The sequence below is a fragment of the Macaca mulatta genome, chromosome 2, assembly GCF_049350105.2.
Source record: "Macaca mulatta isolate MMU2019108-1 chromosome 2, T2T-MMU8v2.0, whole genome shotgun sequence".
Lineage (NCBI taxonomy): Eukaryota > Metazoa > Chordata > Mammalia > Primates > Cercopithecidae > Macaca > Macaca mulatta.
Genome location: NC_133407.1, coordinates 28,371,734 through 28,399,567, shown reverse-complemented (window position 1 = coordinate 28,399,567; position 27,834 = coordinate 28,371,734). Strand labels below are relative to the sequence as shown.

Genomic DNA, 27,834 nt, shown 5'->3' with positions numbered 1-27,834 from the left:
GGAAATACAGTACTACTATAAACAGAATGCTATATATAGAATATCTTTTGTTTCCAAAGTCAATATACTAGAGTGATGGAAAAACAATAAGAGCGAGCTTATTTTGTGGCAAAGTTATCTTTGAGTAAACGCTACAGCCACAAGTGCTGCCAGTGAATATTCTTGTGGCAAATGGGAAAAAGGTTATCAATATCAGGAATGAAAGAGAGGAGGATAACTAGAGCTCTTACATGCAAGACAAAAAGTACAAGGGAATATTATGAATAACATGTCAAACAATTTGATAACTTAGATGAACAAAATCCTTGTATAACACAAATTAGCAAGACTGTCTAAAGAAATAGAAAATCTAAACATCTCTGCATCAACTTTAAAAATGAATTCATAACTTAAAACGTTTCTACAAGCAAAAGTCCTAGCGCAAATAGTCTCACTAGTGTGTCAAACTTTCAAGAAAGGAGTAATATCAATCTACACAAACTCTTTCAGAAAACAGAGGAGGTGAGAGGACTTGTGAACCCCTTTTATGAGGCTAGTATTATTACCCTGATAACCAAAGCTAGAAAAAAATTTAAAAACCATAAGAAAACTATAGACCAATAACTCTCACAAACATAGATATGAAGGTCTTTAACAAAATATTAACAAAATTCAGCAATATACAAAAATGATGTTATGACTGAGTGATGGATTTATCCCATTAACTCAAGGTTGGTTTAACATGGGAAATCCATTAATTTAACTCACCATATTAAGAGAATAAAAGAGAAAAAAAAATCATCTCAATAAAGTAGCTGACAAAGTTCAACAGTCACTCAAGATTAAAAAAAGAAAAAAGGAAAAAAACCTCCCAGCAAAGAAAGAATACAAGGAAATATCTTCAGTCTGAGAGGTTATTAGTGATCACTTACAGCTAATATCACAGTAATGCCCTAGGACCAAATGCTTCCTCCCAAAGTCGAGAAAAAGGCAAAGACAAGGGCTCTTCTCACCCCTATTCAACATTATGGAGGAAGTTCTAGTAGTGCAGTAAAGTAAGAAAATACATGCAAAACAGAAAGACAGAAGTAAATTGCCTTTATGTGTAGACTTTAAGATCATGTACAAAAAAAATCCTAATGGAACTACAAAAAATGGTGGCAGAACTAGTGAGCGAATTTAGCAAGGTCTAGGTATGAAAATCAATTGTATTCCATAAACTAGCAGCAAAATAGCTGAAAATTAAAAATAATACATTTATAACAAGTCAAGAATATGAGTTGCGAAGGGACAAACTAACAAAATATGAAGAAAAATTAGAATGACTAGACTTCTCAACAACAAAATCAAGTCTGTAAGAAAATTAGTAACTCTTAACCTATACCTCAGGAATGAGGGCAAAATTAAATTCATTTTAAGGGAAACACAGAATTTGACCATTATCAAAATGACATAAAGAAAAAGTAGAGTAGTTTCTTAGTTCACTGGTGTTGCTATAAAGGAATACCTGAAGCTGGATAATTTATAAAGAAAAAAATGTTTACTTGGCTTACAATTCTGGTGGCTGGAAGATTGGGCATGAGGTGAAAGTCTCAGGCTGCTTCCACTCATGCTGGAAGGCAAAGGGGAGCTGGCATGTGCAGAGATCACATGGAAAGAAAGGAAGCAAGAGAGAAGTAGCACCAGTCTCTTTTAAACAACCAGCTGTCTTGGGAACGAATCGAGTGAGAGCTTACTTATCTCCTCCTCCCAGTGAGGGCATTAATTCATTCAGGAGGGACCTGTTCCCATGACCCAAACACCTGCCATTAGACCCACCAGCAACACTGGGGACCAGATTTCAACATGGGACTTGGAGAAACCAAATTGTAGCAGATAGAAAGCAAAAAAAAAAAAATTCAATAAAAGTAAAATTATAGCAGTTATCACAATACATGTACATTTACAACTCCCAAGGGAGAAAAATTAAACAGATTCAATAATTAGAGAACCTGTAAGACTTATAATCATTAAAAAACTAGTACAAAATTTCCCCATGAAAGCATAGAAAGATAAGATGGTTTTGGTGTCAAGTTCACCAAACTCTCAATAGGTACAACTTGTTCCCACAGATACCAAAAATACAAGGTATATACAAGAAATTATATAGGCAAATTTTAGTCATGATCATAGACACAAAAAATCCTAAACAAAATGTTGGCCGGGCGTGGTGGCTCACGCCTGTAATCCCAGCACTTTGGGAGGCCGAGACACGCGGATCACTTGGTGTCAGGAGTTTGAGAACAGCCTGGCTAACATGGTGAAACCCCAACTCTACTAAAAATACAAAAATTAGCTGGGCATGGTGGGCACATGCCTGTAATCCCAGTTAGTTGGGAGGCTGAGACAGGAGAATCGCCAGAACCCAGGAGGTGGAGGTTGAGGTAAGCCGAGATTGCACCACTGCACTCTAGCCTGGCTGACAGAGCGAGACTCCTCTCAAAAAAAAAAAAAAAAAAAGTTAGCAAACAAATCCTACCTATGTATTAAAAGAATTATGACTTAGAAGAAAACAGAAGGAAAAAAATAGACAAATTGGATTCAATCAAATTTCAGAACTATTGTACATCAAAGGACACTATCAACAGAGTAAAAAGGCAACCCACAGAATGGGGGAGGACATTTGGAAATCACATATCTGATAAGGGACTAATATCTAATATATATACAGCCTAAAACACAACAACGAAAAATAGCCTATTGGATTTGAATAGACATTTCTTCAAAGATACACAAACTTTAATGTTCATTGATGGATAAAGAAAATATGTATACATACAATGAGATATTACTCAACCTTAAAAAGGAATAAAATTTTGATACATGCTATAACATGGATGAACCTTGAGGTTATTATGCTAAGTTAAATAAGCCAGACACAAAAGGACAAATATCGTATGATTCCATTTCTGTTAGTTACCTGAAACAGTCAAATTCATAGAGACAGAAAGTAAAAGTAGTGGTTACCAGAGATTGGGAGAGAGAGGAGAAGGCAGAGTGATTGTTTAATGGGTACAGAGTTTTAGTTTGGAAAGAAGAAAAAGTTCTGGAAAAGGGTGTACAATCATGTACTTAATGCTACTGAATGTACTTAATGCTACTGAACTTTACAAATAAAATGATCAAAATGGCCAGGTGTGGTGGCTCATGCCTGCAATCCTAGCACTTTGGGAGGCTGAGATGGGAGGATTGCTTGAGGCCAGGAGTTTAAGACAGGCCTAGGAAACACAAACAGTCTCCAGCTCTACCAAAAAAAAAAAAAAAAAAAAAAAAAAAAATAGCCAGGTGCAGTGGTGCACACTTGTAGTCCTAGGTTAAGGGGATCCTTTGAACCCAGGAGTTTGAGGCTACAGTGAGCTATGATTGGCCACGGTACTGCAGTCTGGGTGACAGAATGAGAATAAAAAAAAAAAACAAACTTAAAAAGATCAAATGATAAATTCTATGTACATTTACCACCTCCACCAACACACAAAAAATTGTGACTATACAATATACCCAGCATAAAGCTAAACAAAGCAATGGAAAGAAGCCCATTCTATGATAAAGCTAGGAATATTCAGCAGTGGGGAAAGAAGACATTAGTCAATGAATTCTGCTGGGACAACTGGTTATCCTCGTGGGAAAAAATAAAATTAGATCCCTAGTACTCAAAATAAATGCCATATGGTTTAACGACCTTAAAGCGAAAAACAAAACTGTACAAATTTTAGACAAAATCTTAAGGAAGAAGGTGGTAGAGGATACTAATATTTCAAGCTTCTAAATATCAAAGGGAATTATAAGCAAGGTATAAAAAAGGGCAGAGATTGAAGAAAGATACTTAGAATACACGTAAACAGAAAAAAGGACTAGTATGTAGACTATATAAAAAATCCATAGTTTTACATTCTAGTAGAAAAGCAGGGAAAAGGTATAATAATTCATAAAGGAAGAAATGAGAATAATAAACACTTGAATTCTCATAAGTAATTAAATCAATGAGATACAAGTTCATAGTAATTAAAACAGAGAGAGAAATAACTTCATACTTCCTGGCTTGGCTAATTTTAATGTCTAATAAAACTAAGTGATCGACAGCGTGTGCTGCTACTGGAATTTAGAAATTGCTGTTAGGACAGTGATATACTCCTTATAACAGAATTGGTGCAACCACTGTAGGAAGCAATTTCCTACAGTTCAATATACTCTACAACCGAGCAATTCCCCTTCTAGGTATTAACTTTATAGAAAGTTAAGCATTTTAAGTGTACAAAGATGCAGAATGTTCACTGCAGCACTAATTTGTAAATAATAAAGTGGAAATGAATTGTGTCTGAAAAGAAGAAATGAGTATGTCTGATTTATATAATAAACTGTACAATGATGAAAATAATCTACATCTGCCAACATGGATAAATCTCAAAAACAATGCTGAAAGTCAGTTGTAAAATGATATGTAAAACATAATATTCATATAAAATGTTAAGATATAAAACAATACTTAAAAGCCTATGGATAAATATGACAAGATTATAGGAACATTAAAAATACAAACACTTTAACATTGATTTTAGGATAATGATTGACTCTTGGGATGAAGGGAAGGGAAGGATCACAGCTAGATCAGTGTCAGAGCAGAATGATCTTTAAGGCAAAATTAAAGTACTCAATGGTCTAGAGCAGGAGTTGGCAAACTTTTTTGGTAAAGACCAGAAAGTAAGTATTTTAGGACTGTAGGCCAAGAGGCAAACTCAAGAATATAATGTAGGTACTTTACTGGGGTTCAAAGTTAGTGCTTCTATCACTAAAATTGATTTCAAGTGTTTTTTTTTTTTTTTTTCAACTATTTAAAAACGTAGAAACTATTCTTAGCTTATAGGCCATCCTGAAGCAGGTGGTGTGCTAGATTTGGCCATGGTCCAACTGAACTTTCTGTGATGATGGAAATGTTCAATATTTCCTCAATTGTCTAATATAGCCACATGTAGCTACTGGTCACTTGAAAGGTGGTTACAGTGATTGAGAAACTGACCTTTTTTTTTTTTTTTTAAAGACATTGTCTCGCTCTGTCGCCCAGGCTGGAGTGCAGTGGCGCAATCTCAGCTCACTGCAAGCTCCGCCTCCCGGGTTCACGCCATTCTCCTGCCTCAGCCTCCCGAGTAGCTGGGACTACAGGTGCCCCCCACCACGCCTGGCTAATTTTTTGTATTTTTAGTAGAGACGGGGTTTCACTGTGTTAGCCAGAATGGTCTCGATCTCCTGACCTCGTGATCCGCCCACCTCGGCCTTCCAAAGTGCTGGGATTACAGGCGTGCGCCACCTGCCCAGCCGAGAAACGGACTTTTTTACTGTCTAGTCTTAGTTTAAGATAGCTACTCTAGTGTTTCCATGAATTTAAAGAATAAGTATAAAGGGAGTAGTAAGAAAAAAAACTGAAAAATTAAGAGACTGTGATGGGAGACTAGGGTATATGAATCAGTGATGAGGGGGCTAGAAAAATCAGGGATGATGAAAAGGATTTCGGCTCTGACTGACATAGAATACAGAAAGATAGGGAGATAACAGCCAAGAAAATCTGAGATATCAGGATTAGAACTGTCCCCCCATAAAATTATAATTTGTGAATCATGAACTGGGAGATTACATAGAGAAAAGTTGGGAGAGAGAAGTGTTAGGTTGAAAGTATGGAGGGGAAGCTGAGAGTTTCACAGCAATGACTACTGAAAATACTAAGGATTAACTCACCTAGATCATACCCCCGCCCCCAAAAAAGAGAATACCAAGAGGAGGGGAGAGGAAATGTCCAAGGATGAGAATAGTGAAGACAGAGAGATATTCTATTTTTGATATTTAAAGAATAGAAGGGAAGCAGTCACTATCCTATACAAGCTTTATTGCTCTTTAAAAATGAATAACCTACAAAGTTTTAAAATTTAAAGAGGTATATACAAGTATAGACATCAAACTTTCTGAACTGAACCAATTCCCTATCGTTGGTTGATCAAAAATATACAAAAACCCTAAATATTCACACATTTAATCTTTGAGATTTCTGACTAAATAAGGAGCTATCCTGAAAGTACATGACATTTGTAATTTTATTGAGGCATCACTCTGAACATACAATTAGAGCTTGGGGTTCAGAACTAGTCACTTACCTAGTCCCTGAGCCTAAAAAACAATAAATTTCTCTAGTCATTTTTCCATACACATTTTATCTGAAAAATTAAATACAACAGTGGTATGAGGAATTCATAAACAACTTAGGGTGTACTCTACTGTAAATATCAAAAATTTATTCTACTCAAATACTACACAGAGTTTCAAAAGATCCACAATAATTTATTTTACTTAAATACTGTACTGAAGGGTTTCAAAAGATCCTCTTAGAAAATCATTCACTTTAGTATCCCCCACTTAAGGGAAAAATAGAGATGCCAGAAGCTTATAACGAAAATATCTTAATTTGAGTAATCATTATTCATTTCTAAAATGTTTGTATAAGATATATTTTGGGCCGGGCGCAGTGGCTCATGCCTGTAATCCCAGCACTTTGGGAGGCTGAAGCGGGCAGATCACCTGAGGTTGGGAGTTCGAGACCAACTTGACCAACATGGAGAAACTCTGTCTCTACTAAAAATACAACATTAGCTGGGCGTGGTGGCGCATGCCTGTAGTCCCAGCTAGTCGGGAGTCTGAGGCTGGAGAATCGCTTGAACCTGGGAGGCAGAGGTTGCAGTGAACTCAGATCATGCCACTGCACTCCAGCCTGGGCAACAAGAATGAATTTCTGTCTCCAAAACAACAACAACAACAAAAGATACATTTTGACCAACATTAAGAGGTTTAGGCAGCATAAGAAATCGGTATGATGATAATGCTTAAGTTCAGTTATTTATATTCAAAAGAAAAAACAAATTAGATTTATTAACATTTTAATACAAAACATCCCATTTGAAGCATAGTTCTGAAGAAACGTTTATGAGCTAGGGTCCTGTCAAAAGAATATTCTATGGCAATGGCTCACTCTGTTTGTGTACTCTTACAGATCCTCTCTTGAAGCAACAGAAAGAGGTGTAGATTGAATTTAAACAATATTCAACAAAACCTTCATTGTATTTGTTTCATACTTTTTTTAGAACGTCTCAAATCCTTCTTCTGCTTGAAAATAGGAGAATTCAAAAAGCACAAATCTGTAAAAGGGTCCCCTCTTCTCAGTTTCCTGGAAGAGTAAAAAGAGATCTCAGGCATAATATAAGCATCCCAATATTAACTTACTCCTCAGTATCAAGTTATGGTAAAATACACCAATTTTAAATGTTACCACTTCAGTTTTTTAAAATCAAATGTTTTTATTTCAGAAAAAACTCATTATTGAACAAAGCTCTATAACCTTATTCCCCCGACATGTATCATTAAAAATAAGTTCCCACAAACCAAATACTTACGAAGCGAGGGTGGGCTCCTTATAGTTCACGCTGACTGTGCACCTACGTTTAGGCAGAGCCACTGCTGGGCTTTCTTTAGTCTTTTTTGGAGAAACAGAAAGCCTTCCGATTTTCACAACAGGATACAAGGAGACATTGGTGATATCCTTCAGTTTAAGATGAGGTGACTGGTGAGTTTCAGGTGGTGTACCTACAAAATAATTTTTACTGAATGATTTAAAAAAAACCCACACAGGAACTAAAATTGTACTCAATTTTATATATCTTAACTGTATACAAAATCCAGCATTTAATAACAGAATTTTTTTTAGATGGGCTCTCATTGTGTTGCCCAGGCTGAAGTGCAGTAGTGTGATCTCAGCTCATTGCAACCTCCACCTCCTGGTCTCAAGCAATCCTCCTGCTTCAGTCTTCTGAGGAGCTGGGACTACAGGTGTGCACCAACATGTCCGGCCAATAATACATTTTTTTTTTTTTGGCTTTTTCATCATTTTTTCCTCTTCCTTTCAAACCATTGTTGAAATATTAATTATAACAGAACACTTCACTAAAACGTAAAATTCTTCTAGGATAGCTTGGGCATAATAAGTTAGTTTAACCATGGAATTTCATTTTAGTCATACCTTGCTATTTGGAATCAAGTCCTCTCTCTTTCAATACCAAGGTTTTTATCAAGTCTCTTCCTATAGTCTTATAAAGCCGCTAAAATTCCTTCTATTAAACAAATGAGAATTCTAAATAACAGCTTCTGTGTAAACCAGGAGACAAACTAGCATGTTAAAAAGTTACTCAGTTTTTTTCCCATCATAAACATCCAAGTATACTTTGGAGCTACACATATATTGGAAGGCAAATGTCCAACACATAATAAAGACACTGCAAAACAATCTCCTCAAATAGCTTTAAAAAGCAAACTGTACCCCCAAAAAAGTAAACTATAACCGTGAAATGACTGTACACTAAGAGCCATATGCTCCAGTGTCATCTGGTTTTTATAGTCTGTCCTGTTTGTTGCCACATAAATATATTGTACTGTATTAATTATTCCAACTTTCGGTTTGAGAAATATATCTTATGGAACAATATCAGATCGGTTGCTACATTCTGGAAAAATGCTTCTCAAACTTTAATGAGTATATGAATCCACAGGAGGACTTCTTAATGGCCAGGCACGGTGGCTCACGCCTGTAATCCCAGCACTCTGGGAGACCCGAGGTTGAGTTTCAGGTCAGCCTAACCAACATGGAGAAACTCCGTCTCTACTAAAAATACAAAATTAGCCCGGCGTGGTGGCACATGCCTGTAATCCCAGCTACTCGGGAGTCTGAGGCGGGAGAATAGCTTGAACCCAGGAGGTGGAGGTTGGGATGAGCTGAGACTGTGCCACTGCACTGTAGCCTGGGCAACAAGAGCAAAACTCTTGTCTCAAAAAAAAAAAAAAAAAAAAAAACCCCACAAAGATGCAGATTCTGACTCCAGGGTATGGGATATGGCCTGAGATTCTGCATTTCTAAGAGGTCTAGGGATCAAACTCTTGAGTAACACTATTTTAGAGTATATTTTTTTCTTTTAAAAATGTATTTTTTATGGATTTTATGTATTTTTATGGATACAGGCTCACACACCTGTAATCCCAGCACTTTGTGAGGCCAAGGCAGGAGGACTGCTTGAGCCCAGGAATTTGAGACCACCCTGGCAACACAGTGAGCCCTCATCTTTACAAAAAGTAAAAAAAAAGAAAAAAAAATTAGCCAGGTGTGATGGCGTATGCCTATAGTCCCGGCTACTGGGGAGGCTGAGGTGGAAGAATCACTTGAGCCTGGGAGGTTGAGATTGCATTGAGCCATGACAGTGACAGTGCCCTCCAGTCTGGGTGATAGAGCAAGACCCTGTCTCAATTAAAAAGTGAACAACAACCAAAAAATCCCAACTTCTTCTGGACATTTTCAAATGTACACAAACATGGCAATAACAGTATAATAAACTCTGAGTTACCTAGGTTCAATAATTATCAACACTCTGCCAATCTTGTTTGATTTTTTTTTTTTTTTTGAGACCGAGTTTTGCTCGTTGCCTAGGCTGGAGCACAATGGCATAGTCTCGGCTCACTGCAACCTCTGTCTCCTGGGTACAAGCGATTCTCCTGCCTCAGCCTCCAGAGTAGCTGGGATTACAGGTGCGTATCACCACGCCCAGCTCATTTTTTTGTATTTTTAGTGGAGATGGGGTTTCACCATGTTGGCCAGGCTGGTCTCGAACTCCTGACCTCAGGTCATCCGCCTACCTCGGCCCCCCAAAGTGCTGGGATTACAGGCATGAGCCAACCCGCCCAGCCTACAGCATATTTTTTAAGAAGATACTTGCCTGCTACCACTGACTAGCCGATTTAGAAAGTTGGTTCGGTTTTTAAGGTTTTAATCTCCTTATAAACAAAATAAGCATCATAACACCTATACTTCACAGAATTGTTCTGAGGATCAAATAAAATGATATAACAATATTTTGAAAATGATACAACTTGACTATGTATGTTAGTTTTACTTGTATTAACTAAAACTGCCAAATGAGAATCTTTGTGGACAGGTGTAGGTTGTATTATGAACATCTGAACTATGCCTACTTTTGATCTCATAAAATATTTTCTGAGCCAGTTTTTAGAGATGTTGTACAAAAGAATACTAAGTCTGTCAATTGAGGAAATCTTCACTAACTAGAAGATTATTTAAAATCACAGTTCCTGTCAAATTTAATATAAAACAAGGCCATTAAAATAACAAGTCACTGGATTCAAATTTGATTTCACTTTCAAGGGGATACTTCAGGTAAGTGTATAAAAGCTACTTCAATTCAACCTAACTCCACAAAAGAGTCCCTCTGTCCTCTTGGGAGTCCTTATTTACTGAAAATAAAAATTCTGTCTCCACAACAAGCAATTTCTGAATTAGGTCAGAGCAATACAACTGTGATTTCCACACCCAGCCCCACACTGTTTAATCAGACCATAACTTCCCCCAAAGAGAGACAGATGGTAAGTCTCCAACCTCCACCAGAGAAACAGATGGTAAGTATAGTATATAAGCATCAGGAGTGATCATTTATCACAAACATTAAAAACGCAGGTAAACAAGTAGATCACTTACTAGTAGGAGTTTTTGTTGGCTTAGAACCCTCCATCTCTTTTTCATCTGTATATTTCAGTCCTCTTTTAGCTAGAGGCCTGGTGACTGGTCTTGTACCTGAATCGCTGGTGGGATTCTGAATGTACTTGCAAGTGGGCAAATAGAGGTCATCGGAATCATCTCCTGAACCACTTGATTCACAGAGGCTCACTTCAGACTCATTGTTCTCTTCTCTATTAGAGTCATTGCTCATTTTTTGTCGGAAAGGAGTAAGATGAACACCCTCTTCCAAATTAAAATTGTAAGCATCATTGGAACTGACAGATTTGTGCATTTTCTTTTTGGAAACAGTTCTTTTATTTTCACTTTTATTCTCTTTATATTTTGACATAGGTTTTGATTTTCTCCTGTTAGCTTTTCTTTTCTCTTCTCTTTTTCTTTCTTGTGTATCTCTTTGCTTACTTTTAGTTTGTTCAGATTTAGATTCTAAAATGTCTTCTTTTGTTTTAGTAAACGTTCCTGGATGAATCAGCTTTGAAAGTGATAAGTTAGCTTGGTCCTTGCTCCATTGACAAACATTGTATTGTACATTTTCAGGCATGTTTACTAGTGGGTCTAAAAATCCAACTCTTTCGAATTCAAAAGACTTCCCCGCCAAATGACTGGTTTCAAAATCATCCAAGCTATCAAACTGACATACACTGTTACAATGTTTCTTTAAACTGCGACGGACAGATACAGTTCTAGGTAAGACATTATCAGTGGACTTAGCTTCACCTGAACCAAAATCAAATCCCAGTGTTTCTTGAGGAATAGTAGGTATCTGATCTGAGAATTTAAAAAATAAATGAGAAAAATAGTTTGACTTTGTGGAAAACTGAATTTCAAGAACTTTAGAATTCAAAGTAAAAAACTGAATGACCAAAAAGTCATTCTGTAGTTTTTCTACATTATAAAATCTGTAAATAAAAATCTGGGGAACTAAAATAATACCATCTATTTACTTGTCAATGATCAACTGATGGCTTATATCTGACATGTGAAAGAATCTTGTACAGGTTCAGTATCCCTAATCTGAAAATCTGAAATCCAAAACTTTTTCAGTGCAGTCATGATGCTCCAAGGAAATGCTAACTGGAGGGTTTTGGATTTCAGATTTTCAAATTAGGGATGATGAACTGATATAATGTAAATATTCCAAAATTAAAAAAATAAATCCAAAACACTTCTGGTCCCAAGCATTTTGAATAAGGGACACTCAATCTTTATAATCTTTAAAACTATTATAGGCCAGGCACAGTCGCTCACGCCTGTAATCCCAAACTTTGGGAGGCTGAGGCGGGCGGATCACAAAGTCAGGAGATGGAGACCATCCTGGCTAACACGGTGAAACCCCGTCTCTACTAAAAATATATATAAATATAAAAAATTAGCTAGGCATGGTGGCGGGCACCTGTAGTCCCAGCTACTTGGGAGGCTGAGGCAGGAGAATAGCGTGAACCCAGGAGGTGGAGCTTATAGTAAGCTGAGATTGCGCCACTGCACTCTAAGCCTGGGCAACAGAGCGAGACTCTATCTCTCAAAAAAAAAAAAATTATAACAGGCTTTATGTGCTCTTAGTTTAAAGAAAATGAATATGTGTTTCACTGAGTACAGATTCAGAGAAGTACAACCGCATATTCCAGAGTGGGACAAATGAGAAAGTGGGAGCTAAGTTGTTCTTTGAAAAATAAATAAGATTTGGATAACTAGAAAGCTTCTCAGGTAAGAAATATAATCTGTATTTTAAGGAAAAGTGAGGCTATGTCCGGTTTTGCTATTCAAATACTATCCCTTCTTCGAAGCTTAGTTCAAGTGGAGGAGATTGACATTTGAGAACACAGACATATCAATTTAAAAGTAGTAAGAAGGGGATAGCTTTGGAGTTCAACTTTGATTTTAAATACTAGCTCTTAACATCTAGATTTCTTCATATGAGATACTTTACCTTCTTGAGTTCCTATAAAACGGGACTAATGTACTTATATTCCTAGGTTGTTGTGAGGGTTAGGTGAGATTGTGCAGGTAAAATGCCTAACATAGAGCTTGACACATAGTAGCAATCAGTAAATTGCTGCCATAGTTATAGCCAAAGTTTCAGATTACAGATTTGACATAATAAACATATTTTACAACTCTATTACTCTGTGTAAAATAAACAGATTTCCTTTGAGCAGAATACCAGATGAACAAATTTAAAAAGTTTAGAAAAAAAGAATTAGAGAAATTTAATTGTATTATTTGTTCTCAAAGACCTTATCTTGCCCTTAATAATATTTTTAGATTTTCACTTGATTACCTTCTATTTGAAATGACTCTCCTTGTCCTGGAAGTTCAGTTTCTTCAAGAGGAATTTGCCTTAGAAAATACCAATGAAAAAACAGAAATTTAATGATTATGTAATAACAAATTCAGTATTTTCCTAATTTATCTTTCCTTTAGTATCATTTCATAACTCGATTTCAAATCAATACATCTATTCTGTATCAAAGGAAACCAAAGGACACTTATGCTGATTATAGGGAGATTGATTTGTTACGACTGACATTCAACTCCTACTTGAACTAACCTATCAAGTTGGATAGTTCCACTTGAAAACATGTTATATAACTCAATTTCATTTAACTAAGGAAACAGCCAATGATAATTAATTTGTAAAATGTTTTTTAAAAAATGTAGTTTGATCACTCTTTAGGAGCCTGCTTTATCATTAGCAGAGCTATGATTTGTTTGTAATATATGCTTTTATGGTGCTTAACTATTGAACTCTTCTGAAGTTAACATTGTTCATTTTCTTTAAAAATGTTGTTCTTTACTTCATGAAACATGAAGTGTTCTTTATACTCTAACACTATTACTGGCAGTTTCATTCTAATTGTAATTTTATTCTTTATTCTCTGTAGAGAATTTTCCACTCTAGACATTAAACAGATTTATGTAATGGCTGTGGTAACTAATAACTATTTTAGAAAACTTCTACAAACGCGATTACCTTATCTTACTTTTTGTCCACAACATAAGTTTGTCAGATCTTAAAGTCCAACAGTTTAAAAACTACTAATGATTAAAAGTAATCTACGGCAATAGAAATCATCTTAGTGGTTACTTCTGTGGAGAAGGGGATGGACTTGAAAGGCATACGAAAGAACTGTCTATGGCAGTAGTTCTCATCTAAGGGCAATTATGCTCTCCAGGGAACATGTGACAATATCTGAAGTCATTTTTTGTTCTCCTGAGGGATGTTACTGGGATTCATTGGGTGGAGCCTATGGATGCTACTAAACATCCCATCATGCACAGACAGCCCTCTACAACAAAGAATTATCTGGCCCAAAATGTTAATAGTAAAAACACTATGTCTTCATTGACATTTTTGTTCCACGATATATACATTAGTCAAACTCATCGAACTGTGTAACTGTGATCTGTGCATTTTACTGTTTATAATTAAAGCTTAATAATTCATAAACAAATAAATAAAGTATATTTGATCCAAGAGAAGGGGACGAGGGTATAGGTGATCTAGAAAAATGAACTGGATCAGCGAGACAATGGGACAACTGTGTTAAATATGATGTTTCATTTATTTATTTATTTTTCCCCCAAACCAGACTATTTATAGGGCTGGCAAAACATCTCATTTCAATAGCTAATCCTTCTTAAAATAAAAACATGGTACACAGAAAAGTATGACTGGAGGAAAGTATGAAGTAGAATTAAAAATCTGGTAAGGCTTCTTTTTCCTAAGCATCAAAAAAGGAGTGAAATATGATAAAAAGGGTAGTTTAGCTTGGCTATATGTGATAGAATTTCAACACATCAAATTCTCTTAAATATATTCTCAGCAGAGAAAGCATCAGACTACAAATATAAGAGTTGACATGAGCACATTTCCTTTCATAAATGAATCACAGAATTAAATCTTTCTTAGTATTAATAATCATAATAAAGAATTTGATACTAACGGTAAATCCTTCACAAATAAATTTCTGGAGTTGTCATCGCTATTGGGGTCCATTCCAGAGGAACATATTTCCTGGTTCTGTTAATGTATTAAAACAAAACACTGTTATAACTGAAGTATTCAGAAGAAAGCATTAACTTATTCAACAATATGCACTTGTTGACAGTCTACCATGGTGCCATGCCATAGTTCTAGGAGCTGAGTCTATAAGAGCTCAAAAGCAGAGTAAGTCTTATCCTCTTAAAGCTTACATTCTAGTGCAGGGAAATAAAATTTTAAAAAGAGAAGACATATGTACAAAATTTCAGATTGTGATGAGTGCCATGAAGGAAATATCCAGGGTGAGGTGATAGAGAGTAACTCAGGTTGGATTGCTCTTTTAAATAGAGTGTATCTGATATAAATCAGAAGACTGCAAAGGAGCCAGCCACTAAAAGAGCAGGAGGAAAAGAAGGCAGTGGAAACAGCAAATACACATAAGAAAAATCTTGCTGTGTTTAGGAAAGAAAGGCTGTTGTGGCTGGAACATAGTCACTGAGAACAGTAGGAGATATACATGCAGAGGCCACATAATGTAGGGCCTTGAGAACCATGAGTTTAGATTTCAGTCTAAGTATGATGGGAAGGTACTTAATATTAAGAAAAGAAGTAAACTGATTTAAGTTTTTGAAAGATCAGTCTGAATTAAAAGAGGCCAGGGGTAGAAAGAGTTGAGACATCATCATAGCATATCTGGCAAGACATGGTATCAGCTAAGATTAGAGTCATGGCTATGGAGGTGAAGCCCAGTGGAAGGCCTTGAGATGACAGGTCAAGCTCAAGGACTGAAAAGGGATGGAGGTGGGAACAATGAGGGAGAGGAAAGCCTCTTGTGGTTTTGGACTAAGCAAATGAGTAGGCTACTTTACTAAGATGAGTAAGACTTATAAAGGAAGGTAGGAAGTATACAGTATCTTTGGGGGAGGCAAGGGGAAGTTGTGCTTTATATAAGGTATGTTTGAGATCCCTTATACATCTTTAAGTGGAGATAGCAAATGGTGGCTGTGTGTATACGTGTGTATGTGTTTGTTTTTAGATTCTGTACTGTAAACTGGGAAGGCATCAGCAGACAGTACATAAAGCTATGACAGGGTATAAGATGAGTCTACAACAACTGGCATTTATTCATTTTTTGAAATAAAGTCTTGCTTTGTCACCCAAGCTGAAGTGTAGTGGTGCTATCATAGCTCACTGCAGCCTTCAACTTCTGGGCACACGTGATCCTCCTATCTGAGCTTCCCAAGTAGCTGGGACTACAGGTGCATGCCACCACAACTGGCTAATTTTTATTTTTTATTTTGTAGAGATGGGAGTCTCGCTGTGTTGCCCAGGCTGGTCTTGAACTCCTGGGCTCAAGTGATCCTCTCACCTCAGCCTTCCAAAGTGCTCAGATTACAGGCATGAGTCAATGTGCCTGGCCAAGAATTGACATTTAAAGGTAGAATGAGGAAGAAATCAGCAAGAGACCGATATGGAATAGTCAGAAAGGTAGAATAAAAACCAGGGGAGCATAATATCATGAAAACTAATAGATCAAAGTATGTCAAGTAAAGAGTGGTCCCTGTTTTACATATTATTACTGCAAGGTCAAGAAGAAAGAGAAGTTACCACTGAATTTGGTAACATGGAGGTTTTGGTGACCTTGATATGCAGTGACAACAGAATGGTAAGGATCAAATCTAGATTCAGAGTGGCTGCAGGCCAGGCGTGGTACCTCATGCCTGTATTCCTAGCATTTAGAGAGGCTGAAGCAGGGGGATTACTTGAACCCAGGAGGTCAAGACCAACCTGGGCAACATAGTGAGGTGGTCTCTACAAAAAAATGTTTAAAAATTATCTGGGCGTGGTGGTGTTCCAGCTATTCAGGAGACTGAGGTTTGGAGGAGCACTTGAGCCTGGGAGGTCAAGGCTGCAGTAAGCCATGATTATGCCACTGCACTTCAGTCTAGGCAACGGAGCGAGATCCTGTCTCAAAGAAAAAAAAAAAAGAGTAATTTCAAATGTGAATGGAAGCTGAGGAAGTGAAGAATATACTGTTTTCTTTTAAAAAGTTCTGCTGTGAAGGGAAGAAAACAAATGAGGAGATAAAGAAATATGAGACGAGGAGAGGTTTCATTACTTTCTTCTTCTCTAAGGTTGAGAGATACGAAAGCACATCTTTATGATGACTGAAATGATCCAGTGGAGAGGGGGATATATGGAAGAGAGAACAATCTTCCAGGAATAAAGTTGTAGAGGAGGTGAGAAGAGAAAATCTGATGCATGGGCTAGGGAGCGGCTTGGGGTGGTGCTTGCCTTTAGCAGGAATAGGGGCCATTCTGCCACTGTAACAAGAGGGAAGATGAAGAACCTAAGTATAGAGGTGGATTTGTAGATCTCTGTTATGAAGATGACAATTCTCACTCAATTCCTAAGAAGCCAATTCTAATTTAATTGAATTATCTTCTGAAATTTGATGAACGTTGACATTATAATAAATAGGCCAAAAATGTTCATTAAAAACAAAACAACCAGAAATTTAATCCCATTAAAATCTTTCGGCCAGGTGTGGTGGCTCATGCCTGTAATCCCAGCACATTGGGAGGCCAAGGCCGGAGGATTGCTTGAGACCAGGAGTTCAAGACCAGCCTGGGCAACATGGCAAGATCCTGTCTCTGGCAAAAAAAAAAAAAAAAAAGAAAAAATTAGCCAGGTGTGGCAGTGCACGCCCATAGTCCCACCTACTCAGGAGGCTGAGATAGGAAGATCGTTTGAACCTGGGAGGTGAAGGCTGAGTGTGCGTGAGCCTGGGAGGTGAAAGCTGCAGTGAGCTGTGATCACACCACTGCACCCCAGACTGGGCAAGAGCGAGACTCTGTCCCCCTCAACCTACCCCGGCCAAAGATGAAAACTTTAAATTTGACATCAATGTAGCTAATGTTCTGAAACGAATATTAATGCAGGTAAATAAAAAAGAACATTTAAATATATACTAATATAACTTAAAAACAAGTCATTAAAAAAATCTATAAAATTAGGGAACAAAAAGGCTGTTAAAAATTACCTAAATGTTAACTATTGCTAGGCTAGGCAAGAAAACATTCTTGTAAAATTTTTACATTTTAAGCTTCTCCATCACTGCTAAATTGATTTGATAAGCACTGAAGCATGGGTGTACAATGAGGTTGAGAATGAGTGACACAAGCAATTAGTATATAGCAGAAAATACAAACGTTGACATTCTAAATGCTAAGAATATATTTGCGTAGCAACTAACAATGTTTTTAATAAATACTCAAAAACCACTGAGCTGCAGTAATAGAATTTTTTCCCAACTGCTTTTGTAATTATCTCATCAAGTATTCACTTCCTACTATTTCTGTTTTTCAGCAAAAACTTTGTAAAAGGAGGAGGAAGATTCAAATGCCTTTAGAGGAACTGTTTCCCCCTACTAGTTGACTGAACAAGGAAAATACAAAATTAGAAAAGATTACATTCTGGGGGAAAAAAAAAAAAAGTAATCTACCACACCTAGCACAGTGGCTCACGCCTGTAATCCCAGCACTTTAGGAGGCTGCGGTGGGTGGGTCACTTGAGGCCAGGAGTTCAAGACACCTGACCAACATGGCGAAACCCTGTCTCTACTAAAAATATAAAAATTAGCCAGGTGTGGTGGCACATGCCTGTAATCCCAGCTCTCGGGAGGCTGAGGCACAAGAATCGCTTGATCCCAGGAGGCAGGGGCTCCAGTGAGCTGAGACTGCACCACTGTACTCCAGCCTGGCAACAGAGCAAGACTCTGTCTCAGAAAAAAAAAAAAAAAAAAAAAAAAAAAATATATATATATATATATATATATACACACACACACACACACACACACACACATATCAACCTCCCATGAAGGTAAAGAAAATATACCTAATCTTTATAGAGGCAGTTCTCAAATATACCATATATGTACTTATTGTCTATGTGTATATATACATATATATTACACGTGTCTTAATCACATGGAGGAAAAAAAATAAGGAATCAATAGGGAGTGAAGCAAGAACTCTTTCACTGACTTCTCCTGTCAATGGAGAAGTGACATTAATTCCATTTTCAATTACCCGCCCACCTCCTCCCACCCCCAATATCCCTCCCCTAATCATTATGTTCTCACTTTCTTATCTGACCTTCCGGTCTAAGTGCCAACTCAAATGTTTTCACTGGTATAGCGAAGCAATGGCCACTGGGAAGAATTTCAATGTTCTGTACGCCTGACACTCACCACTGCTTTTTTTCTTTCTCTGCCTCATTTCCCTGGCAGTGGCTACTGGAAAAAGGGATAAATAAACTAGTTCATCATTACTTTTTTCATAAGTAATGACACACATTACTGTATACACAATGATACACAATGGTACAGCAAGACACAAAGAATATCCTAAAGCAAACCTTCTCCATATCTGTTATATTTTGGCTAGCAGGACCATATTTGAACACCTTCTTTACAATCTTAGACAAAAAGAAAATCAGATTGAAAATTTGAGCAGCAAAATGTTTATGATCTTACTTGTCTGGGAGTGAACAGTCTTCTCTACTTAGTCAACAAGTAGGTAAAAACGATTCTCCAAAAAGCACTTAAATACTCCCTATGTCCTAAATAAAGGTAGTTCTTATAAAACCCCACTGGATATAGCAAAACAAAAGGCTAAGGTAAAAGCTAAGATAGCATTGATTAAAACTTCTGGATGAGTCCACTTCAACTACCACTTTTATATCTTTAGCTTAGTTGCACTATCTTTGACTCACTTAGTTGAACATTCAAATAGACCAGCAATGCAAAAGGCTAAAACTATGTCTTCTGCATCCTGTCTTGCTACCTGCTTTACGAATGAAATAGGCAGGAACAGGCTTCAATCACCTATATGCTTGAAGCTTTCTTAACTGGCCAAATGCAATAGCTGTGCTCTGAAGCACCAAAGAAGGATGTTTTAAACAATTCATGCATAATTGAGCTATCAGTAATTCATTTAAATAAAATAATTGATCTAAACTACTTAACTAAACTAAGAAATTCGGCCTCAGTAATGAAAATACCTGAGCAGGTTCTTCTGTTTGTTGTGATGTAAGTTTTCCTTTCAATGCATATAGCTGCCATGTGAGATAGTAACATTCTTTTCTCAGCTGTAGGATGATATCTTGGGCTTCTCTCACTTTGGATTTTTCATTTTCCAAAGCTAAAACTAACATTTTGTTGTTGTCTTGGTAATTTTTCAGCAGTGTAGAAGTGTTGGCTAAAAAAGGATTAAAAAATTTATCAGTTATTAAATCTAAACTTAAAAGTGATATAAAAGGACAACATAAAAATCTCTTACTGATTATTTGGCATGGTGCAGCTATAAAAGATCTGCGTTTGCCAATCTCTGCCAAGTTTTTATTCCTTTTCTCTTTCATTCGCTTCTTTATGTCTTCAAGACTATCTTGAAAGGACTTCTTCAGGCATCTTTCCTTGGCCATCTTTTGCCTAAACAATAAAAAATAATTTTTCTCAGAGAGAATATTATCAAATATAAAACTTTAAAAAACATACGCTGTTCATAAAGAATGCATTAAATAGACTAAACTGTAGAATTAGCTCAAAGTAGATAGTTAACTAACTTGATAACATAAATTTTCCCCTTTTAAAATCTCATTCATGTTTTTGATGTTCTCTTGTCCTCCTCAGGCACTTTATAGAAAAGTTTTATTGAATATAGATTTCCAACCCAAAGATTCCACAATATGCCACTTATTCATTCTTTAACAAATACTCACTGTGGCATATATGCCAGACACTATTGAAAATGCTTATTATTATATCTTGATGCCATTATTATTTATGCTTCTTAAAGAAAATGTTTAGGACCAACTTTTAGTGCTTAGGCTTACAGCATTAGTTCTGAGGCAATTATATATCTGGGTTTTGTTTTCCAGCTCTTCTTTAATGATTAATTCATCACATTAGGTCATTCAACTATTTTTCCATAATTAGATAATTTTAACCTAATTATCGCTTATGATATACACACACTCTCAAGAAAGTCAAGGTGATCCTTAGAGGTTTAAACTATGTAGCACTACATACAATTTTATTAGGCTATTGTAACAATTACAGAGCTAGAGCAGGAACTTGGGCAGAAGAACACTCCAGTATTCTCAAAGTATGGCTAAAACTTAGGGCTGTTAACTCCCAGTGAATTATGAACATAACAAATCAGACATAAAATATTGTTGTACATACAGTTAAACGCTGAGTATTAAATACATAAGTATACTTAATCTTTCAATGTTGTAAGTCAGGTAGGTTTTAGCATGCTACTAAACATGTCAAACCACTTTTCAGAAACATCTTTTACTCTAGATTGCACTTTGAATATCTTAAAATTGAAAAAAAACTTGTTTCCAATAATAATGTATGCATACAATTTTCACCACAAAGGATATCGCTACCTTCTCTAAGATAGTCAAACATTTTCCTAAACCTTACACTTTCTTGAGTATGTTCTCCAGGCCTTATTTTCCTCTATGCAGTGTCTGGAATCTTAAATATAGATATTATAGATTAAGAACTTTCTACCAAGGTATATACAATATATACTGGGAGGTTCCTAGCAGAGATAGGATAGCTATTTTTAAAAGCAGTAATGGTAAAGGGGTTGTTTTACACAATTAAGTTAGAATTGAGGATGTTTGAGAGTCATACAGATTAAGTTACTGATCTAGTTTAGTTAAGGTATTTTAAAGTTTTCCTTATTACTTTTAATCAAGCTAAAATCACAAAATAAACTTTCCATATCAAAAGTTTTATATCCTGTCTAAATTAGGCGATGGTGTTAGTAGGGGGTGTGGTAGACAGAAGGAATGAAAGCACAGCCAGGCTACAGCGCGAGATGACGGTCTCAATCTGTAGAGTACTCGCGTGGCGCTCTGGATTCAAAAGAACCTAGCATATTTGATCTCCGTTCATAACTATCCAATCAGTTCTGCTGCGAAGACAGCCAGGTAGGACACTAGTCAGTGCCGGCCTCTTCAGGGTAAGTGAGGAAGAGAATGGCCTGGACAATGAGGACGTCAACGGTATCACGCTGCACAAAGAACTGCTGTCAATTTTCTTGCGTTGAGCCAGGCTTTTAACTACCGTAAAAAGCTTTATTTGCACATCACTTAATCTACACAATTTTGCAAAGTAGGATATTAGGGTCTCCATTTATTTAACGTAAGAGGAAGACAGAACATCTGAACGGGCAGATCGAGTGGCTGAACCGCGAAAAGCGCGCGGCCAGTGGGACTCCAGAGCCCGAGCTTTCGGCCACCGAATTTAGAACGGTATTGAGAACCCAAGGGAAGTCAAACACGGATCACTACGCCCTTGTTTCCCACCTTAAAACCTACTTCCTCCTCCTTCAGGAGGCGGAAAGCCGAGGGGAGGTGGGGCTGGTCCAGAACCATACCTTGGCCACTACTTCTGCAAGAGCTATCTTCCTCCTTCTCACATTTCAAGGCTCTTCGAGGCTCTCTCGCGCGAGCCACGCGCAAAGAGCCCTCCAGGACCGTACCCAGTCGCCTGGAACTACCGTCGCCACATTCGAAATTTTCCGCCTCGTTCCTCCATTGGTTGGCTGGGAGGCGGTCACGTGCACCCAACACCAACCGGCGCTGGCAGAGTCCCGCCCCGCCAGGTGACGTCACGCGGCTCAAACTCGCTCACGTCCACATCCGGGCATCCATCGGGCCCGGGGGCGGAGCTGGTGGTCGGGTCGCGGCGACCTGCCGGGACCTTTTCCTCAGAGATGTGGGGATTTTGCGGGTGGAGTCACTCCGAAACCTTTAAGACGGGGTGTGATCGGTAGTCCAGAGCTTCCTGTTTCTTCAGTCTGACAGCTTCCAGTGTCCCAGGTTGTGCTCAAAGCCTTCCTCCTGTGAGAAGAATCTCTTTGGTTGCCTGTTAAAGCGGTCAGCCAGCTTGCAACACGGAAGCAGCTTTTAGGGGAATTAAAACCAAAGCAAGGAGCAAATTCTGGATTAAAGAGGTATTAGGGAAACTGCAGATACCTGAAAATTGGAGCTCCATGTTTCTCTTTGCCGGCTACCTCTGGCTCTTTAACGCTTCTCGAGAAATGGCACCAACATCCATCCAGTTACCGACTAGAAGCCTGATAAATCATCCTTAATGATTCTTTATCCTCTCTTAACCTTTGCCCGTCCAGTCAGTCACACGGTCTTCTCAACTCTACTTTCCAAGTTTCTCTCATGCCCACTTTTTTCCCCCCAATCCAGCTTCCAGCCTAATCTTATTCCCAAAATGGCACTAGTACCCACTCTGACCGCAGATTCTACTCCCTATATTCTTCATAGAGTAATATTTTTACAAAACAAGTATCAAATAGGAAACTTGACAGTGGCTCCCTGTTGCATTTAAGGTGAAGTTCAGACTCCTTTAACATATTTTGTCCTTAAAGAGCCCCACGATTCCTGGTTCCACCACTTGTACATTTTCTTAAGATTCTTGCCCCTTTTGCCAATACCGTTCTGTCAAGAACATTCTTTCCCTTGGCCTGACTTTCTCGTATGTGTACTGAAGTTTCACTGTACAGATTAATTCTTCCAGAAAGACTTATCTGACCCTAAAGCCCCTTAGTATCTGTTTTACACTTTCTTAGTGCCCTGCATTTTTGGAGTATTCCTTGTGACACTGACTTGTCGTTCATTGCCTGTTTCTTGAAGTTGAATAAGGGCAGGAACTACATCTGCTTTATCGATAGCTAAATTGTCAGCATCTCGTTGCAATTTGAAGTAGGTAGTAAATATTCACTGGGACAATAAAGGAACAAATGAAAACGTAGCAAATGCTTTGAATCTAGGCATTCTTTATGAAGGTATGTTGTGTTTTTTAAAGGTAGCTAACACGTGCTTGCTCTAATCTAGGGACCGGTCCTAGCTTGAGTGGAAGAGGCTGAAACACCCTTCTCCAGCCAACAACTCCCTTGTTTTCCAAGTTAACCAGACCAACTCCATTAATCCTCAGTTTACTGCCACTGGGCAATGTGGCTTATATGTGCAGAAGCATCAAGAAGGAATGGGCAGAGAGCTTTTTTGTTGTTTGAGGTCAGAAGAGTATGAAGTGGAAAGTGAGAGCAGAGAGTAGGGCCAGCTTTATCAGCAGGCAACCGGTGCTTAGAAGGGCTGTGCATTTGGTTTAATGCTCTGCTGTGGCCATCTTGAAATGCTTAGTAGTTTATATTTGAACTTATGTTTTGTAAGTTATGTCTGATGAGGCAATGGAGCAATCTTGTGAGCAGATGTGATTCATGCAATGCGTGTCTGTCACTGTTTTTTTGTCCCATGTCATACAGTGTTCAGGATGCTCACTAAATGGCTTCCATGAACCACTTATTTTGTAGTTAGGGACCTAAGTACAAAGTGCTCAGAAGGACTCACCCTTGCCGTCTTGAAATTATTATTATTTTCTTTGAGACGGAGTTTTGCTCTGTCTCCCAGGTTGGAGTGCAGTGACACGATCTCTGCTCACTGCAGTCTCCACCTCCCAGGTTCAAGCAGTTCTCCTGCCCCAGCCTCCCAGGTAGCTGGGATTACAGGTACCCACCACCACGCCCCGCTAATTTTTGTATTTTTTTGTAGAGACAGGGTTTTGCCATGTTGCGTAGACTGGTCTCAAACTCCTGAGCTCTAGTGATTCGCCTGCCTCAGCCTCCCAAAGTGGGATTACTGGCTAAGCCACCATGCCCAACCAACCTTATTATATTTGCTAACCACTTACACTAAAAGTGATGGCGTGAAAGGAAAAGGAAAGGTAAGACATTCCACAATTCCTTTTCTTTTCAATCTTTCTCTACTTATCGGTAAGCTGAAGGTTTTTGTCTTGCATTTTTAGCAAGGAGCGTCATGTTTTCATTTCACATCGACCCACAGAGATTATATAGTTGGCCCTGACCAAAGGCTTGGAGGTTCTGACTTTTTGAGGGGTGTCTTCCCCGTTCCCAATTTAAAAATGGATCAGACTTCAAATCAAGTGTTTATTATAGAGCGTTAAAGAATAGAAATGGCTGAATTTAGGGGCAGTGAGGGAAAATACCACCGGAGTCCTAGCATGAATAACTTTCGTACATCAAAATGTTCTACTGCCGCTGATTTTAGGGAACTAAATTCCTGTTGGAATCAACAGCTCTTTTAAAATATTGTGGAAACTACAGCTGTTCCCAAGAAGAGTGCACATATTCCTTTTTGAACAAAAATAGGCATATTTCAAAGAGTGCTAAATGGTGGACTGGAGTTTGAACCCAGGAAGCCTGGCTCCAAAGTCCATGCTATTAACAACTAGACTATGTTCTGCTACTTCTCCCTTTTATTATATCACAGTGGTACCCAGCCTAATTCAGAGATAATCCATAGTTTAATTATATCAGCAAAGTACAGTGTAGGAACATGTCATCTAGCTGACAAACTGAGAAGAACCTATGAAAGGGTACCCAATTAGTCAAAATTCTTTGTTTAATTTAGTAGATGTTTAGAATAGTTATGGCGTAATTCAAATAATTTTAACTTCTTAAAAATCTTGCTCTCAAATGACAGTGAATATTTGTAGCTGCATTACTATCAGGGTTTTTCAACATGTGAATGCATGTTATTTCTACTTTCGTTAATTTTAACTTTATGATATATATAAAATATAACGAGCACTCACATTCTCCCCTGCAAGTTCCTAAAATCCCAATAAAACTGGTTGTTACTAATCTTTAACTGCCTTGTTCCTAACATTTATTACTATGTGCAGATTTTATGATTTTTACTCGAAGTCCTGACCTCAGGTGATCCACCCGCCTCAGCCTTCCAGAGTGCTGGGATTACAGGCATGAGCCACCACACCCGACCTTTTTTTTTTGTTTGTTTTGTTTTTTTTTAGAGTCAAAGTCTCCCTCTGTTGCTCAAACTCCTGGCTTCAAGGTATCCTCCCACCTCAGCCTCCTACGTAGCTGGGATTATAGGCTCAAACCACACGCCTGGTTCTTTCACTTTCTTAATGGCGTACTTTGAAGCACAAAATTTTAAATTTCCATAACTTTATTGAAAATTTAATTCTCAATTATTATTGATTTATTTATTTGCTGTTCCTTGTGGTTTTGATGTCATCTCTCAGAAGTCATTGACTAATACAAAGTTACAAAGATTTATATCTATATTTTCTTTTAACAGTTTTGTAGTTTTACTTCTTACATTTAGGCCCTTGTGGTTTATCTACACTGTGGTAGTGGATATATAAGCCTACACAGGCAATAATATAACTTACACACACACACACATACACACATACACACAACACACAAAACAGATGGATGCTGGTCAAACTGAGGAAATCTAAGATTTCAATGTCAATATCCTGGCTATTATATGATAGTTTTGCAAAATGTTACCTATAGGGTAAATTGGGCAAAGTGTGAGGGGGATTTCTTAGTATTATTTTTTACAGTTACATGAGAATCTAAAATTAGTTCAATAAAAATTTTAATTAAGAATAATAGTCTGTGGAAATTGCTACTTTTCCTTTTCTTTATGTTATACAAATTGTGGGTAGTCACCTTTTGAATTTTTTTTTTTTTTCATCTGAAAGAAGGGGAATACTGGAGTAATTATTGCCAGGCAAATTAAGAGCATTGTGTGGGTATAGATAATTCTTGTCTTTAAAAATAAACAACAAGCATATAATAGTTTTGGTGTTAATTCTAAATATATACCTAGCACTGTTTTAACATATAGTACTGATTTTGATTTCTACCAATTGCTTTATCACAATGGCATACGTAAGTGCAAATTTGGTAGGGAGGAATAATTTTAGGTGGACCAATAACTTATACAAGTAATCATATGTTGTAGTATATTATGCTTAACGTAAAATAAGAAGTAAATAAAGACACAGATGATCTAATTACTTCTTTAAATTTATGAGTTTTCTGGTATATAAACACATATAGAAGGGTATACCATAATCCTCTACGTAGATAACTTTTGCTGACATTATTAAAAATCAGGTAATCATTTATTTACCTATTAGCATATAATAAACATACATAGATCTAGCAAGAAAAATTGTGAAAAATTTTAAAGTAGTTAAAAAATATTACTATGTATCATCTTGAGTGTGCTCTTCCAGCTTATCTCAGCCTTTCATTGTTTTGGAGCTATTTTACAACTTTATATATTGTAGAAAATTGGTAATAATGCAAATGATTTTTTTGTCCATAGAAATGCAGATGATTGTGTCCACTAGAATTCAATTAATTATTTTCCTGAGGATAGATCTATTTTTCAGCTATTTACAAATTCATTTTAGCATTCCTGATTTTCCGTATTCACATGATTCTTAGAATTCTCCTTTGAACTGGTTATAACATCTTACTGATTTTCTCAATAACTGATGAGTTAAATCAAATTCTGACATCAATTCATTTTAATTTGTATGAGTCATGATTTTACCTCTAAAAAAATCCTTTAATAGATGGCTACAACATTCAAACAGTACAAAATAGAATAAAATGAAAAGTGAAAATCTTCTTCCCAGCTAGTGTCATCTTCATGAGCCTTACAGTCCCATGGTGAAGACAGATGTTTATCCGAGAATGTAAGATAAATATAAAATTGTAATTCTGATAAATGTGATGAAAAAGAGGAACACAGTACTGCGAGAGCGTATGTAACAGGGTAACAACTTAGCCAGGGGGATCTGGGAAGTCTTCTCTGAAATAATAACAAGTGGCCTGAGATGTGACTATAGGTAGGGAGAACCATTATTTATTAATATAAAATGAGACCCAATTGCTTCCTCCATTAATGCTTGGTGATAGATTGTAGGCATAAAAAAAAAAAGTACCTGGGTTGGTGCAGGCCTGGGAGAGAAGGACAGAGGGTAATTTTAGGGTATTGGCAAGAATATTACTGAAATAATGGTTCATGGAATTTAAGATGGGTAAGTAAGCAAGTGAAAAAAAAAAAGCTGGTGGGTGGTTAGGACTAATGACTTGAAAGAAAATAGAAGTATTCATAAACTTGAAGTTCTGATAAAGTTGACAATACAAATTAGAAAGAAAGTCTATTATTAGAAGAGCCTGGGTTGTCTGAAATAGAAAATTTTGAGGAGGAGCAGTTACAGAAAATGAAAAGTTCAAGGTGTCCCATTGGAGTGGGTGAGGAGGGTAAAAAGAAG

The 27,834-nt window shown here is 37.3% G+C and overlaps 1 protein-coding gene across 3 annotated transcripts; it reads right to left on the bottom strand.

Moving 5' to 3' along the window:
* Nucleotides 1-6,875: 6,875 nt before the first annotated feature.
* Nucleotides 6,876-23,956, bottom strand: SGO1 (shugoshin 1). Of its 3 annotated transcripts, XM_001089281.5 has the most exons (9): nucleotides 22,671-23,956; nucleotides 22,070-22,535; nucleotides 19,955-20,103; nucleotides 19,677-19,873; nucleotides 14,572-14,648; nucleotides 12,906-12,964; nucleotides 10,589-11,395; nucleotides 7,449-7,638; nucleotides 6,876-7,222 (listed from the first exon to the last, which is right to left on the bottom strand). In XM_001089281.5, the coding sequence occupies exons 3-9, from the start codon at nucleotides 20,094-20,096 to the stop codon at nucleotides 7,111-7,113; spliced, it is 1,584 nt and encodes a 527-aa protein (XP_001089281.3). In that variant the 5' UTR covers nucleotides 20,097-20,103; nucleotides 22,070-22,535; nucleotides 22,671-23,956; the 3' UTR covers nucleotides 6,876-7,110. The 3 variants fall into 3 exon arrangements, with proteins under 3 accessions (XP_001089281.3, XP_028699480.1, XP_077850276.1); XM_028843647.2 differs by lacking the exon at nucleotides 10,589-11,395; XM_077994150.1 differs by lacking the exon at nucleotides 22,070-22,535.
* Nucleotides 23,957-27,834: the final 3,878 nt, after the last annotated feature.

Excerpts from the sequence above, each read along its gene's own strand:
- SGO1 (XM_001089281.5), bottom strand. The coding sequence starts at position 20,096 with ATGGCCAAGGAAAGATGCCTGAAGAAGTCCTTTCAAGATAGTCTTGAA. Across the intron at positions 12,965-14,571 it reads TTATTTGTGAAGGATTTACC|GCAAATTCCTCTTGAAGAAA; the intron begins GTTAGTATCAAA and ends GTATTTTCTAAG. Across the intron at positions 7,223-7,448 it reads AAGGAGCCCACCCTCGCTTC|GAAACTGAGAAGAGGGGACC; the intron begins GTAAGTATTTGG and ends TTACTCTTCCAG.